Source organism: Asterias rubens, chromosome 5, assembly GCF_902459465.1.
Source record: "Asterias rubens chromosome 5, eAstRub1.3, whole genome shotgun sequence".
Taxonomy (NCBI): domain Eukaryota; kingdom Metazoa; phylum Echinodermata; class Asteroidea; order Forcipulatida; family Asteriidae; genus Asterias; species Asterias rubens.
In genome coordinates this window covers 10,524,040-10,539,065 of record NC_047066.1, presented here as the reverse complement: position 1 = coordinate 10,539,065, position 15,026 = coordinate 10,524,040, and the positions used below count along the sequence as shown (strand labels likewise).

General features: G+C 39.4%; 1 protein-coding gene across 1 annotated transcript; it reads right to left on the bottom strand.

Moving 5' to 3' along the window:
• Window positions 1–3,869: 3,869 nt before the first annotated feature.
• Window positions 3,870–9,996, bottom strand: LOC117290143 (protein TsetseEP-like). Its single transcript, XM_033771398.1, has 3 exons — window positions 9,917–9,996; window positions 6,532–7,213; window positions 3,870–3,875 (listed from the first exon to the last, which is right to left on the bottom strand). Exons 1-3 carry the CDS (start codon window positions 9,994–9,996, stop codon window positions 3,870–3,872), a joined length of 768 nt encoding a protein of 255 aa, XP_033627289.1.
• Between the last annotated feature and the right edge of the window lie 5,030 nt (window positions 9,997–15,026).

Here is a 15,026-nt window from a genome sequence, read left to right as displayed (position 1 = left end):
CCCACACCAACAAGTCTGGAAGTGGTAGTGGTGCAAATATTATGGAGACAAACTTGTGGTTTTGGTTTCCCGATCTTCAAAAGCCATAATTAATTTGGCAAGCTACCATTGTTGCATTGATGGAAACACTTGTGCGATCCGATTTGCCAAGCCATTGAAGTCTAGTAAGTGTTAGTGGTTTGACTATCTTGGAGAAAAACTAGTGGAATTTTTGGTTCCCATTCTTCGAAAGTCACCATTAATTTGGCAGGCTCCAATCATGGCATTTATGGAATTGCTTGTGTGCTAGGATATCTAGTAAGTGTTAGTGGTGCAATTCTCTTGGAAAAAAAACCTCATGGAATTATGCGCCACAATCTTCAAAAGTCATTAATTTGCAAGCTCCCATCATGGCATTGATGGAAACGCTTGTGTGATCTGATTTGCCAAGCCATTGAAGTCTACGAAGTGTTAGTGGTGCGACTATCTTGGAGGAAAACTCATGGAATTAAGCGCCACAGTCTTCAAAAATCATTAATTTGGCAAGCTCGTATCATGGCTTTTATGGAAACGCTTGTGTGCCCTGATTTGTTCATTGCTTCTCGATATTATGTAATACCAAAAACAGAGGCTTACTGTGAATAGGCTGTTCACCTCTTACGTACTGTGTTGTCTTTATCATGGAGCTACGGGGAACCCAACAAATATGGCAGGACGGAGGAGTTTTGACACGTGGATGAGTCTTCTAATATCCTATTTAACAAACAATTACCCAGGTCTCTATTAACAGCAGAAGGACAGTCAACTTTTGAAAAGTTTTTCAACGATTTATTTTCTTTGTTCATTTTCTAACGTGTGTGTGTCTTGCGTAACTTAGTGACTAGTTTTTGACAAATGTTGCGTCTTCTGGAAGTTGGGAAGCTACTAATACTACTTAAGAACTATATTTTTGAACTTTTCTGTCGGTTGTGAGTAATTAAGGAAGATACTATTGTTTACTGAGACTGTGACCGCACAAGAAGGTGCAAGAGTGGTTTTCAGAAATGCATTGATTCCAAGTCTCTTGTTTACGGCAGTTGTGTCATCTAACTAAAGCCCGGTTCATACTTCATGCGAATGCAAATACGAACCAAATTTTGACGTCGCAGTGAATGTTTCGCAGGAGTTCAGCATATTTCCACTTATGCAAATTATTCGTTGCGAATTTGTGATGTCAAAATACGTATCGCATTTGCACTTGCAGGAAGTATGAACCAGGCTTAACTACAAAACAATCCCATAAAGCTGCAAAGCAGAAATAATCAAATACTGCTAAGCAAAACGTAAGCAAGGTTTTGCTGTGCTAAGCAATTTGTTTGTGCTTTAAAAGCTCTATGAAATTGTTCAGGTGGTTTCAAGTCACATGTTTTTCCAAAAGGATTTACTTAAATTTTTGTCACATCATCTCCACAGTCTATGTTGATGGGGATTTTTTTTTTTCGTCACACAATTTGCAATTTTCGGGATCTTTGTATATTTTTTAAGAAACATTATTTAGTATTCGACTGTTATTTAAATTGTTATATTTTCTTGGCTGATCTAGGCCTTATTTCTTGAGGATGTTGGAGCAAAAACTTACTAAGCATATACAAGTTAGCTTAGTAGAACCAGTGTACCAGTCACTGTCTGGATGTGAAGTCTAGTGTTTTTGGCTGGTCCCCACGACTCATTTCTTGATGCACGTCAGACTAAGCATGGTTAGCTTGAAACAATAAAGTTGTACATACAAAATTCAATGTATTTATCTGAATATTCATATCAATATTTGTTGCTTCTTTTTGAAACGAAAATGCTGACTTTTTTAAGTTGTACTTCCACAATATTTTTGTTTTTGATACAAAACCAGTCCGAAATGTAAGTATTATCATTTTTTCATTTTTGCAACTGTAAAAAAAACCTCTGAAAATGAACTTTGAAAAAAGTATTTAAAAATTAACTTTGAGACAACTTTTCGGGTCTTTGACATTTTGTCTCCAATTTCATAGCGCTGCTTAAAGATGCTATGTCAGATTTTTGGCCCAAACATTAAATTTTTTTTTTTTTTTGAGTGAATGTATTTCAAAGAGTATCACCCGCTCTAACGATTTTTGTTTTTAACTTTTACTTGGTCAGGAACCATGACAATTTTTTTAAACGTTTCTTATAAAACACATAAGAATTGGTCACGTGATATATTGTCAGGATCCAGACAAAAACTAATTTTGAGCACTTTATTTTACTGCTACTAATAATTGGCGGACTTTTTCGAGCAATGGCTCAAATGAAAGCTTGTAACTTTCTCGACCCCCATCAAAATACCTATTGAATTTTAAATCAAAATTTTTGGGTCAAATCGGCCAAAAATCTGACGTAGCATCTTTAATGCTCACCGAATTTGTGCTGATTGCAGACAAAATTAGCTTAAAGCGTCAACGTATTGCACAGGTTGGCAAGAAGAAAGAAGGCTAACTTGCAAGCTCAGCATGGAATTGCATTTTTACATGTGTATGTCATTTATTTTCATACTGCAAGCACTAGAAGTGTGGCATGCACTACATAATGGATACTCACGCATTGAGCACAACATTGGTCGTTAAGCAGCTATGTGAATTAAATTTTTTCATTTTTGTCATGTATTTTATTGCCAGGAATTGTATTTAAAGGTTGCAAAAGGGTAAACTAATGCAAAATAGGCTTATGGGATATATGTATCTAAGCCGATACCAGGGACTGATTTTAACAGCTGCTTAAGTAGAAAAATTGCTTTAAAAAAAATTATCTGCTTAGCAACACTAATTTTTGTTGGTAACCATGGTCTGGTAAGCATGATTTTGTTGTGCTCGGCTTTTTTATGTGCTTTTAAGCAGCTCTTTGAAATCAGATCCTAGGATTTATAATGGCTGTCGGTTATTTGGCTATGGTTTTATTAAGAGCAGGGAACAAGAAAGTCGGAAGACTAGGCAGGGATGCATCCTCTGGAATATGAAATCACTCAGTATTGAAGGAGGAATTAGCCGACACTAAAAGAGAAGTTACATGTATATACTCGAGCCTGGTTCATACTCTCTGCGAATGCTAATGCGAAGCAGATTTGACGTGAATTTGATGTCACAACCATCCTTTCGCAGCGATATTTGCAAGTGAGTTGAGCAGAGTTGAACTGCTGCGAATTATTCGTTGTGAATTTGTGACGTCAACATTCGTATCGCATTGGCATTCGCAGGAAGTATGAACCGGGCTTGATGGTGTTGTTGTAACTTAACTAAGCCCTTCACATCAGGCACGGTTTCATAGTGCTGCTTCAGCATGAAATATTGCTGAATAATTTACTGCGGATCAAAAATGGGTAGGATAGCTGTATAAAATGTGTGCACGCTGTGACAGGGTCCATGGTGTTTTGTACACCCGAGGGGGTAATGGACCGTTGCGGCTTTCCATTAAGCTCCGCCCACCGCGCACGTGAGCAAGACACGTGTATGAACACTCCCAATGACATTCTGCACGATTCTGCCGCGCGTGCCAAATATACGCGCACGCATGACCGAATTTGGCCTACCACAATCATTGCTGTGATTGGTCAAATGGGTGAACGCGCACAGTTTGATTGATAGGCTGGATCGGTCCATTGACACCAAAGCTGAGGGTGCCATTTGCCCCTCTCGGGTAAACCCATAGACCATGTGCAACAGTTGTTTTTTTTATACCATGGTGACAATATTGCAGGAGGAAACAAACATTACATGGGTGAATTATATGCAATGTGATCAGATGATATCAACAGGGTGGCAAACATAAACAACAAAGGCGCCACTTTTTTTATACAAAAATGTTGCTTCACTATCATGTTACCTAGTACCAGCATAATTACAACCTCATACCTAAAATAAAGACAGGACAAAGCGTGGGTAGGAAAGGAAATGATATTTTAAAGGTTTGTATCTGTCAGTTTTTAAAAGTGGAAGGATTTTTTTTTTCACAATGGTGTCAATCTCCTTCAAATTGCTTATCACCACATATGGCCTTCTGCAATATATTATGACATTTCCTTTCAATTGACTGAAATAATATGATGGTCCGTTCAAATATTTTGATATAATTGACTTTTTGATTGTTAACTTCTCAGGAAAACAACCCGATTATTACTCGAGACTTGGTTTTATAGAAGAACGAGTGTGGGCTGAAAATCTACTGTGCTGACACTTTTTTTGTTTAGAATGGTATTTTTTTTAGTCGAGACATTAGGATGCCATTTTTAGATTTAAAAAAAAGGATGTCCCAAGATTGGTAAAGCCACTGAAGGGGCCATACTGTTCTCCAAATAACATTCAAAGTCTGGTTCCTCCTCCTTTGAGTCTGAGACCAGACTCAAGTCCTTTAGCACTGCCAATTTCATAGCTATGCTTATCATTAGTGGAAAATGGCGCTTACAGCAGGTGTATTGCACCGGTTAGCAATTTTAGTTTGTGCACACACACGTTGTAGTGGACAGCAACCTTAGCAACACCCGGCCCCTTAACAACAGTGTGGTTCCTCCTCCTTCGAGTCTGAGACAAGACTCAAGTCCTCTAGCATTGCGAATTTCATAATGAAAAATGGCGTATACAGCATTGCACCGGATAGCTGTTTTTGTTTGTGCACACACACGTTGTAGTGGACAACGACCTTAGCAACACCCCTTAACAACGGTCATAGTCTGGATACGGCTTCATACATGATTCTGACTCCTGAAACGGCCTTACCAACATTTATAAACCTTTATCATGGTGTGGTCATCTTGATTTTACTACATTCCAACTCATTGTTAACCAAACTGAGGCTGGGAGAAATAATAGTCTGGTGCCATGCGCAATGAATGTTAGCATGCATTACTGTTATAAATTGGAAACAGGGAACATGACCAAGATGGTGACAGCGGGATAAAGGTCTATTGTGGGTACCAGTTAAAGGCACTGGACACACTTGGTAATTACTCATACATGTAAATGTATTTTAGCAAAAACACTTACTTGGTACTAAGCAATTGAGAGTTGTGTAGTATGTAACATTTTCAGAAATGACTCTTCCTGAAGTTGCGTACTTTTTGAGAAAGAGGTAATTTCTCACCACAATGTTTGAATATGAGAAAAACTTTAGGCCACAAATTTGTGCAACAAGGGTTTTTTTTTCTTTCAATATTTTCTTGCAACTTCAGCGACCAGTTGAGCAAAATATTGTCACAGATTTGTTATTTTATGCATATGTTGAGATACACCAAGTGAGAAGACTGCAGCCGACTTCACGAAACGCTAGGATTAAGCCCAACTCGAGTTAGGACGAATAACTTAAGTTAGGAAGAGTTTGGTGAAATTGACGTAGTGCCTTTAAAGGGGAAGGTAGACGTTTGGTAATTGTCAAAGACCAGTCTTCTCACTTGGTGTATCCCAACATAATCATAAAATAACAAACCTGTGAAAATTTGAGCTAAATTGGTCATCGAAGTTATGAGAAAATGATGAGAGAAAAAACACCCTTGTTGGACGAACTTGTGTGCTTTCAGATAGGAATAAAAGACTTCTAGCTAAACGTCTTTTATTATTTTAGTGAGAAATTACCTATTTCTCAAAATCTATGCTACTTCAAAGGGAGCCGTTTCTCACAATGTGTTATACTTCCAACAGCTCTCCAATGCTCGTTACCAAGTCAGTTTTTAAGTTAATATTTGTTTTGAGTAATTACCAATCATGTACCTTCCCTTTAATGTACTTGATTACATAGACACACTTTCCTTCACTATCGCCACAAGAAAAACAATACACCATAAAAAGTAGAACATTCTGCGGATAAGACTTGTGCATCCTTTAAAAGTAATATTTTAAAGACGTCTAGTTATCTGGTTTTCAAGAAGAGCTGTGTTTATTGTTAAAATTTAATTGATTTGAGCAAGGCTCTTTTGTAATGTATATTGAAGTAAAGGCACAATACTAAAACCATGTACATAATGTCATGAAACTGTGTTTAAAAGGTAATTCTGTAATTTTTTGTAACAAAATCTGATTTTGAAATGTAACATGGTTTAGTTGTCTTGTAGACCATACTTTCATCCTGTCAGTCATGGAAATTGGCCCCTAATTTTAGTTCAACCGGGTGTTCGCTCTTGTTCACTCTTTTGTTTTGAAGGTGAATTGGACCTTTTCCACCTTGATGGAATGTTTTAACTGTGGAATGGCTGAAGGTCATTTTTACACACATAAGTGGTTGTGAAAGATTAACACACAAAAATTCAAACACATTGTAGAGTCTTCCTATGGATTACATAATGATGTCAGAGGAATGAAGGTTGGGTACTTGCTGCATGTAGTACTGAGGCCATTTTCAAGACTACAGCTTGGGGCTCTGACTTTGGCTCTGACTTTGGCTCCAGCTTGGTCTCTGGCTTGGGCTCTCGGGCTTTGCCTCCAGCTTGGTCTCTGGATTGGGCTCTGGCTTGGGCTCTGCAGGTTTTGCCTCCATCTTGGTCTCTGGATTGGGCTCTGGCTTGGGCTCTGCAGGCTTTGCCTCCAGCTTGGTCTCTGGATTGGGCTCTGGCTTGGGCTCTGCAGGCTTTGCCTCCAGCTTGGTCTCTGGATTGGACTCTGGCTTGGGCTCTGCAGGCTTTGCCTCCAGCTTGGTCTGTGGATTGGGCTCTGGCTTGGGCTCTGCAGGCTTTGCCTCCAGCTTGGTCTCTGGATTAGGCTCTGGCTTGGGCTCTGGCTTGGGCTCTGCAGGCTTTGCCTCCAGCTTGGTCTCTGGACTGGACTCTGGCTTGGGCTCTGCAGGCTTTGCCTCCAGCTTGGTCTCTGGATTGGGCTCTGGCTTGGGCTCTGCAGGCTTTGCCTCCAGCTTGGTCTCTGGATTGGGCTCTGGCTTGGGCTCTGCAGGCTTTGCCTCCAGCTTGGTCTCTGGATTGGGCTCTGGCTTGGGCTCTGCAGGCTTTGCCTCCAGCTTGGTCTCTGGATTGGACTCTGGCTTGGGCTCTGCAGGCTTTGCCTCCAGCTTGGTCTCTGGATTGGACTCTGGCTTGGGCTCTGCAGGCTTTGCCTCCAGCTTGGTCTCTGGATTGGACTCTGGCTTGGGCTCTGCAGGCTTTGCCTCCAGCTTGGTCTCTGGATTGGACTCTGGCTTGGGCTCTGCAGGCTTGGTCTCTGGATTGGGCTCTGGCTTGGGCTCTGGCTTGGGCTCTGCAGGCTTTGCCTCCAGCCTGGGCTCAACTTTGGACTATGGCTTGGGCTCGGGTTCAAGCTCCAGCTTGGGGTCTGGCTTGTTTTCCGGCTTAAGCTCCAGCTTGGGCTCTGGCTTGGCTCCAGCTTGGGCTTCGGATTTGGCTTTGGGCTCTGGCTTGGGCTCCAGCATCGGCTCCAGCCTGGGCTTCGGATTTGGCTCCGGCTTTGGGCTCTGGCTTGGGCTCCAGCTTGGGCTCCAGCCTGGGCTTCGGCTGTGGGCTCTGGCTTGGGCTCCAGCTTGGGCTCTAGCTTTGGGCTCTGGCTTGGGCTCTGGCTTGGGCTCTGTCAGTTAATTTAAAAATGTACCCTTTTGCTTTGGGATTTTAGTGGTTTGTGCCCTATTCGGAGTCTAAGTTAGGGGCACATTTTACATGGCTGCTTAACATAGTACACCAATGGCAAACCAGCGTTGTTCTTGCCTCTCAATGAAATAAGTAATTGTAAAAACCTATTGTGACAAAATTTTCATTTTGATATTGAGCTTTTTCATGCTACATAATTTGTTTTCCTTGAACTATAATCAATGTCAGCAAATCAAGACTGAAAGGGTGGTTTCATCCCTATGTTTGGACAAAATGTTTGGACCAAATGTCGGACAAAATTTTTGGTGTAGACTTTTATCATGCTGCATATATCCCTGTGTTGTTGTTTTTTCTTGTATAACAACAGATACGAATGGTCTCTCTGCACAAAAAAGCACCAGACTAGTTTTTTCTTTCAAGCCTCATTTTGGATAGAATTTAATTAAAAGGTAGTGGACACTACTGGTAAACACTCAAAATAATTATTAGCATAAAACCTTAATTGGTAACGAGTAATGGGGAGAGGTTGATAGTATAAAACAGTATGAGAAACCGCTCCCTCTGAAGTGATGTATTTTTCAAGAAAGAAGTAATTTTCCACGAATTTGATTTCGTGACCTCAGACTTGGAATGAGGTCTCGAAATCAAGCATCTGAAAGCACACAACTTCGTGTGACAAGGCTGTTTTTTTCTTTCATAGTTTATCTCGCAACTTCGACGACCAATTGAGCTCAAATTTTCACAGGTTTGTTATTTATGTATATGTTGAGATACACCAAGTGAGAAGACTGGTCTTTGACAATAAAATTACCAACCGTGTACGCTGTCTTTAATGGAAGAAATTATACAAGATGGCTGCGCTATGATATTGGTCAAGCCTCATTTCATTAAGCCGGAAGGTACTGGACCCGTGCAAGTATCACATGTTGCTATGTATTCAAACATTATTGGAAACCTGGATTTTCTCACATACATGAAATTGAATTATGGAATTGAATTGAATTGAATTGGTTTAGTTTGTGTGAATTGAGCATTGCTGTAGTTAAGTCCATTTTGCCCGAGTCTCTGACCGTCTTGTGACTTAGACTGGCCTTGAACCTAGGTCCATTTTCATAAAGCCTGTAAGCACAAAATCTAGCTAAGCACAGAATAGTGTTGTTTAGCAGAAACAGGTTACCAAAATTACATTAAGTTTGCATTGTTGTGGCTGGTGCCCCACTCAGTTTTTGTTTAGCAAAGAATTTTGTCAAGCAGTAGTTTCTGCTTAACAGCTTTATGAAATTGTGCCCAAAGACCGACATTGAGCCCGCCAGCACTGGCATAAGGAAACGCAATCAAGTTATTTATTATTCAAATGTGTTTGAGGATTGCTCAGTCTTTTTACTAGCAAATCTCATGTTAGTCAGGCTTGTGGGAAGCAACATGTCTTTTAGACTGCGGACAGCTTGTTGAGTACCTAAAAGTTGGTCACGTGGTTTGGAATTTAAGAGTTGGTTTACAAACTACAGAAATTGCAGGATTTTGCCGCCTCTTTTTCCTTGCCAAAATGTTGCCTTTATTTTTGTTGAACATCAAGTTTTTCCACCTTGTTTATGATAACAACACATTTAAAGTTCTTTTAAATTGTTACATCACCTGCGCCCAGTTTAACACTGTTGTTGGACAACGGTTGAATCTTGATTATTTTCACTTGGCAAGAAAGAATAGCTTTTGTAATGGAGCTGTTGTAAAAATGTAAAAAAACTACATAAGACTAACAATGCATGCATGGCTCACAAGCCATATCATTTTGTGAGTTTAAATGTGGGTTATTTTATTGCAAACACCATGGTATTGCAATGGAGGGGTATGCGTAAATAAATACTGATCATTTTGAACTCTGTTCTTGTTTCCGCATGCGTTTTATTTTTGTATGAAGGTTTGTATGTCAATTGAATCATTGTTAAGGGCACTGGACTCCTTTGGTAGTTGTCAAAGACTGTTTTCATTAGGTGTATCCCAACATTAGTATAAGTTAACAAAATTGTGAAAATTTGGACTCAATTGGTCAGCGAAGTTGCAAAAGAATAATGCAAGGAAAAACACACCCTTGTTGCACAAATTAATGTGTGTGCTTTCAGATGCAGAATAAAGGCTTCATGCCTGAAGTCTTTTAATATTTTGATTGAGAAATTACCTCTTTCTCAATTAAAACTACGTTACTTCAGAGGAACTAGTTTCTCACAATGTTTTATACTATAAACAGCTCACACCATTGTTGGTACAAAGTTAGTTTTATGCTGACAATTATTTTGAGTAATTACCAATAGTGTTTAGTGCCTAAACGAAAGGGTGTATGGTTTATTAGGGAGGGCGTGATGTGGTATTGATGTGATTTACCGTTGCTTTATTTTAGTCTCAAAGTTGACATGAATGTGAAGTTTGGCTAGGACATTTGTTTTCCTGTGTAATGAAGTCATATTTCATTCAAAGCTATTTTTCATTCATCACGTTGAAGCCGCTGTGGCAGGCAATTATCATGTGATTTGTGCCAACCAAGTCGTTTTATTCTGTGATTCTCGCAATGCTGCCCAACCTAAACGATGGTAAAGGTTTGTAAACAAAAGAAGTGTACATTTGTTTCAAGACACATCAATAAATAACTACAGCGCCCTCTGTTGATTAATTTAGGTATTGCTGGGTGTATCTCCACATGGCGAAGTGGCTTTATTAGCACTGCATTTGCTTGTATGCTTCTAGAGACTAAAGGCAGAGAGATGCAGGTAGGCATTCTAGTATTAGTGACATTGTTGATCGAGCAAAATGAGACGATTTACGATCAAGACCAAGGTAATTTTTTCATTTGTTGAATCATTTGAAAAGAGCAAATCTTATTATTTTGAATAATTGTAAAACCCCATGTTGATACCTTTCTTCGGGTTCAAAATTTGGGAATGAATACAAAGAGAATGAAACTGAGAAATTAAAGGACTCCATCACATTTTATCCACAATATAGTGAAAAACGGTGATTTTGATTCAATGTCCATACTACTTAAACAAGATTTTATTAAGAGCCTTTTCGAAACCTTGGCTTTGGCTCGGGCTTGATTGAAATCATGTAGGGAAAGTGCATGTTTTCCTAGAGCATTTTTCTTCACTTTCTATGTACAAAAGTATGGAACATTATCTCTTTTTTCGAGCCCGGTTTTTTCTTTTCCTTTTTTTTCATGATTAATAGTTACATGCCTGTATCAATCAGTCTATAATTAATATAACAGTTTGAGGTTTGAGGGCAGACCTACAAATGTGGCGGTCTTGTTTCCCCAAGTTAGTGAGGTGCACACGCCACTGTCCATTGCGACTTCAAACTTCTGGACGGACAGAAAGCTTAAAGCCATTGGACACTTTCGGTAAACAGTATTAAACAAGGCCTACACTTCGTGTATCGTAACTTATATATAAAATAACTAGGCTCAATTGGTCATCGGAGTCGGGAGAAAATAATGGGAAAACCCACCCTTGTTTCCGCACGTTTCGCCGTGTCATGACATGTGTTTAAAATAAATCCGTAATTCTCGATATCGAGAATTGATATTGTTTTAATGTTTTCTCAACAAGTATTAAAGTATTTCATGGAAAAATATTTCAAGAGAAGTCTTTCACCATTACCTTCTGTTAACCCTGTAAGTTATTTGTAAATCTGTGAACTTTAAAAAAAAAAATTCTGTTCCGAAAGTGTCCAATGGCTTTAAAGGCCGTATCCGAATCAGCGGATACGGCTTCGGCTATGGCTGTAAGACCGTGGCTAAAGATATCCTATACCTCGCAACGCATGATGACGCGGCGTAGCCGTATAGCTGTTGCCTCGCCAATAAGCCATTTGCGTGTTAGAGTCGAATATTGTCTGGTACCTTGACGTGCTTTATCACAAGTTATCACTTAAATTTGAATTCACCAGACTATAAAGACACATGATTCGGGGCAAGCTTTTGTATAGTAACCCCCAGGGCCCAATTTCATAGCATGAAATTTTTTCCGATAAAAACAGGATTACCAACCAAATTTCCATTTTTTTTTTTTGTATGTTGCTTCTTAAAGGCATTGGAGACTATTGGTAATTGTCCAAGACTATATAGCCTTCACAGTTGGTGTATCTCAACATATGCATAAAATAAAAAACCTGTGAAAATTTGAGCTCAATCGGTCGTCGAAGTTGCGAGATAATGATGAAAGAAAAATAACCCTTGTCACACGAAGTTGTGTGCGTTTAGATGGTTGATTTCGAGACCTCAAGTTTTAAATCTGAGGTCTCGAAATCAAATTCGTGGAAAATTACTTCTCTCTCGAAAACTATGGCACTTTAGAGGGAGCCGTTTCTCACAATGTTTTATGCCATCAACCTCTCCCCATTACTCTCCCCCGTCACCAAGAAAGGTTTTATTCCAATAATTATTTTGAGTAATTACCAATAGTGTCCACTGCCTTTAACTGGTATTCAGCATGCACACATGATGATGGTGTTTGCGTCCTTGTCCTGAAAATCGCGTGGAAATTTGGTTGGCATTCCTGTTTTTATCAAGGGAGAAATTTCATGCTAAGCAATTTTTTGTGCTTAGCAGCCCTATGAAATTTGGCCCAGATGAGCAGACCCTGGTACCATTGTGACGTAAGCCTACTAATAATTCCATAAAATGTATGGGTGTTCACCGTCTCTTACGTACATGTAACTATGCTTGCCCCGCATCATGTGACTTAGCAACTCGAGTCTGAGGAATGTGGTGACTTGTCAAGCACGTCATTGTACCAGACAACATTCAAATTTTACACGAAAATGGCTTATTCGGTCTCTGTACTTTGTATGTCGGAGGAAATCAGAATGATAGACAGCCCTGTGAGACTTTTGCGGGCACCCTTCCTCAAGCACATCGTCCATTAATGTACTCTTAGCAGCTTGTCTAGACATGCTGAAAGGTCTCAAGGCTTCATCAAGGTTCCTGTTATATAACTAGTTTTATACACCTGTTATAATACACTCTCTCTCTCTCTGATGTCTTTCTTTTTCAATATAGTGGTTTGTTCTATGTGCATTATGAATGTTATTATATTTTATAACATGCGTCTCTGGAGGTCGCAAGGCCCTACAAACTGTCGTGTATAACAAGTTGTATGTAAATGGTATTCTCTCTATTGTCTTTCCTTTTAAATGTAGTGGCTTTATTGTTCTAGGTACATTTTAAAGGAACACGTTGCCTTGGATCGGTCGAGTTGGTCTTTGAAAAGTGTTTGTAACCGTTTTTTTATAAAATGCATATGGGTAGAAAGATGTTGTAAAAGTAGAATACAATGATCCACACAAACATGCCTCGAAATTGCACGGTTTTCCTTTTCACGCAATTTCGAGGCAAACTTGTGTGGATCATTGTATTCTACTTTTAAAACATCTTTCCAACCATGTGCATTTTATAAAAAAGGGTTACAAACGCTTTTTATAGACCAACTCGTCCGATCCAAGGCAACGTGTTCGTGGTTGCGCCACGAACCCGCCACCTACGTTGAAAATAATCTCATTCTTCTCTCGCGACGAGCGCCGGTCGAAGCTCTCCTTACAAACCTACGCAAAAGGTGCGCTGTGTAGTGCACGTACATTCCCTATATAAAATTTTCGAATACGTTCTACCCTTTGAACGCAGGCGCGCGGCCGTTTAGACTGCCTGGACGCGTCCATGTAATCAAAGGGTGCGTTTATCTCTAAATAGTGTTAATTCACCCAATGTTTACACTAGAAAACATCGTAAACGATTTGTTTTGCATTACCAACTGCTTCAGTAATTTAATAATTTAATAAGCAACATATATTTAGCGTAAACGACATGTCTTACATAATGTTTAAGATGTGCGCTTGCCTCAGAATGAACAATACCTGCGGCGAATGTTCCCGTCCGTCAACCAAGGATAGGCAGAAACCATTTTCTCAAAAACACCTCTCAAAAAACGTCAAATATCCAGAGGATGTACGGAGGGATTTTGTTTAAACTTTCAGGAATGAAAGATCTATCCGTCATCATAACGTTCAGTAAAAAAAATCAGAGGATGAACGATAATTTTTTTCACATTATGTCGATGTTTATAGCCATTTTAGGGGTGACGTTTTGTAACAAAACTCCCGCCTGGACCCATTCATACACGTTGGCCGCTGCAATAAGCCAACGAAAATTGTCGGTAAAATGTTTAAGCATTTTATGTAAAACTAACCAGTTTCACAATTGAAAATGCTCTTACAATAAGTACTGTTATGTTTTCAGTGCTGTTAAAGAGAGCATTTCAGCGGTATTCATGTTATCTTTTCTTGTTAAATATTGTCATCACCTATTTTTAAAATGGAGTGTACCCAAAACGCTCTGGCAAATGATTGCGCAATACCCCTTCCGCCCCCCCCCCCTGAAAATTGTATTTTTTTATGGTCATTTGAATGAAATAAGCTTCGAACTGTTCCCAAATTTAATTTAAAATAAACAACTCAATTAAATTCAATTTGAATACTTCATGTCTTTGTATGAACTTGTGTTTTGCATAGAGGCTCCTGTATTGTGTGCCATTTATACATGTTTTGTAATAATTCATTATAAATCAACTACGCCACAGCTGGCCTGGTTGTATAAATCTAGAGTTGACACTCTATTATACGAAAGAAGAAACAGTATTCAAAATATGTATTTGTATTAAAATGACTAATGGGCCATATTGTTTTCATATGTCATCAGGCTGCATACATCAAGTCAGTAAAAACTGTCTGTTGTCGGGCTTAACCATCTGTCAGAGAAACGTACACGCGTTCCCGGGTCAGAGTGACAGAGTACCAATGCAATCTGGAAAAAAATAAACGTTGCCACCTTTCAAATCGAGAGCCACTTTGACATTCTGACAACTCTGGGCGAGTAGCAGCTATTGTTACGCAAGTTGTTCAGTTAAGCAAATCAATAGGTAAAATTCAATCCGTAAATAGACAAAAGATAAAGATTACACACTAATATGCCCAGCTGGTCATTATCATGGTCATCAAAGTTGGCCATGATACAGAGCAGGGCAGACAAAACAAAAACATACGCAAGACATATCACCAAGAGAAAAGCAAATGAGCAACAAAAATAACTTCTAAGAACAATAACTACAGTCGCAGGTGAGTTTCTGGTCAGTATACCCCCAAAGATGGTTCGTGGCGAGCAATCCATTATTATGGTGTAGCTACAAAGAACGGCAATTTTACTAAGTAACTTCTTGATAGACTTAGGAGCTGTAGTTTTGGTGAAAGAGTAGAATCGAACCCCAACCGACCAACACCCCAACCCCCCAAATCAATCTTCCTATACAGGCTTAACTGTACAGAAGTACCAACAAAGATCCTCTAGAATTCTCTAAAGAATTCCTGGGATTCCAAGCACGCAATGAAGACACAATAGAATGGGAGTTACACCATATCGAGAACCAAAATGATTCTGAACTCGGAATAA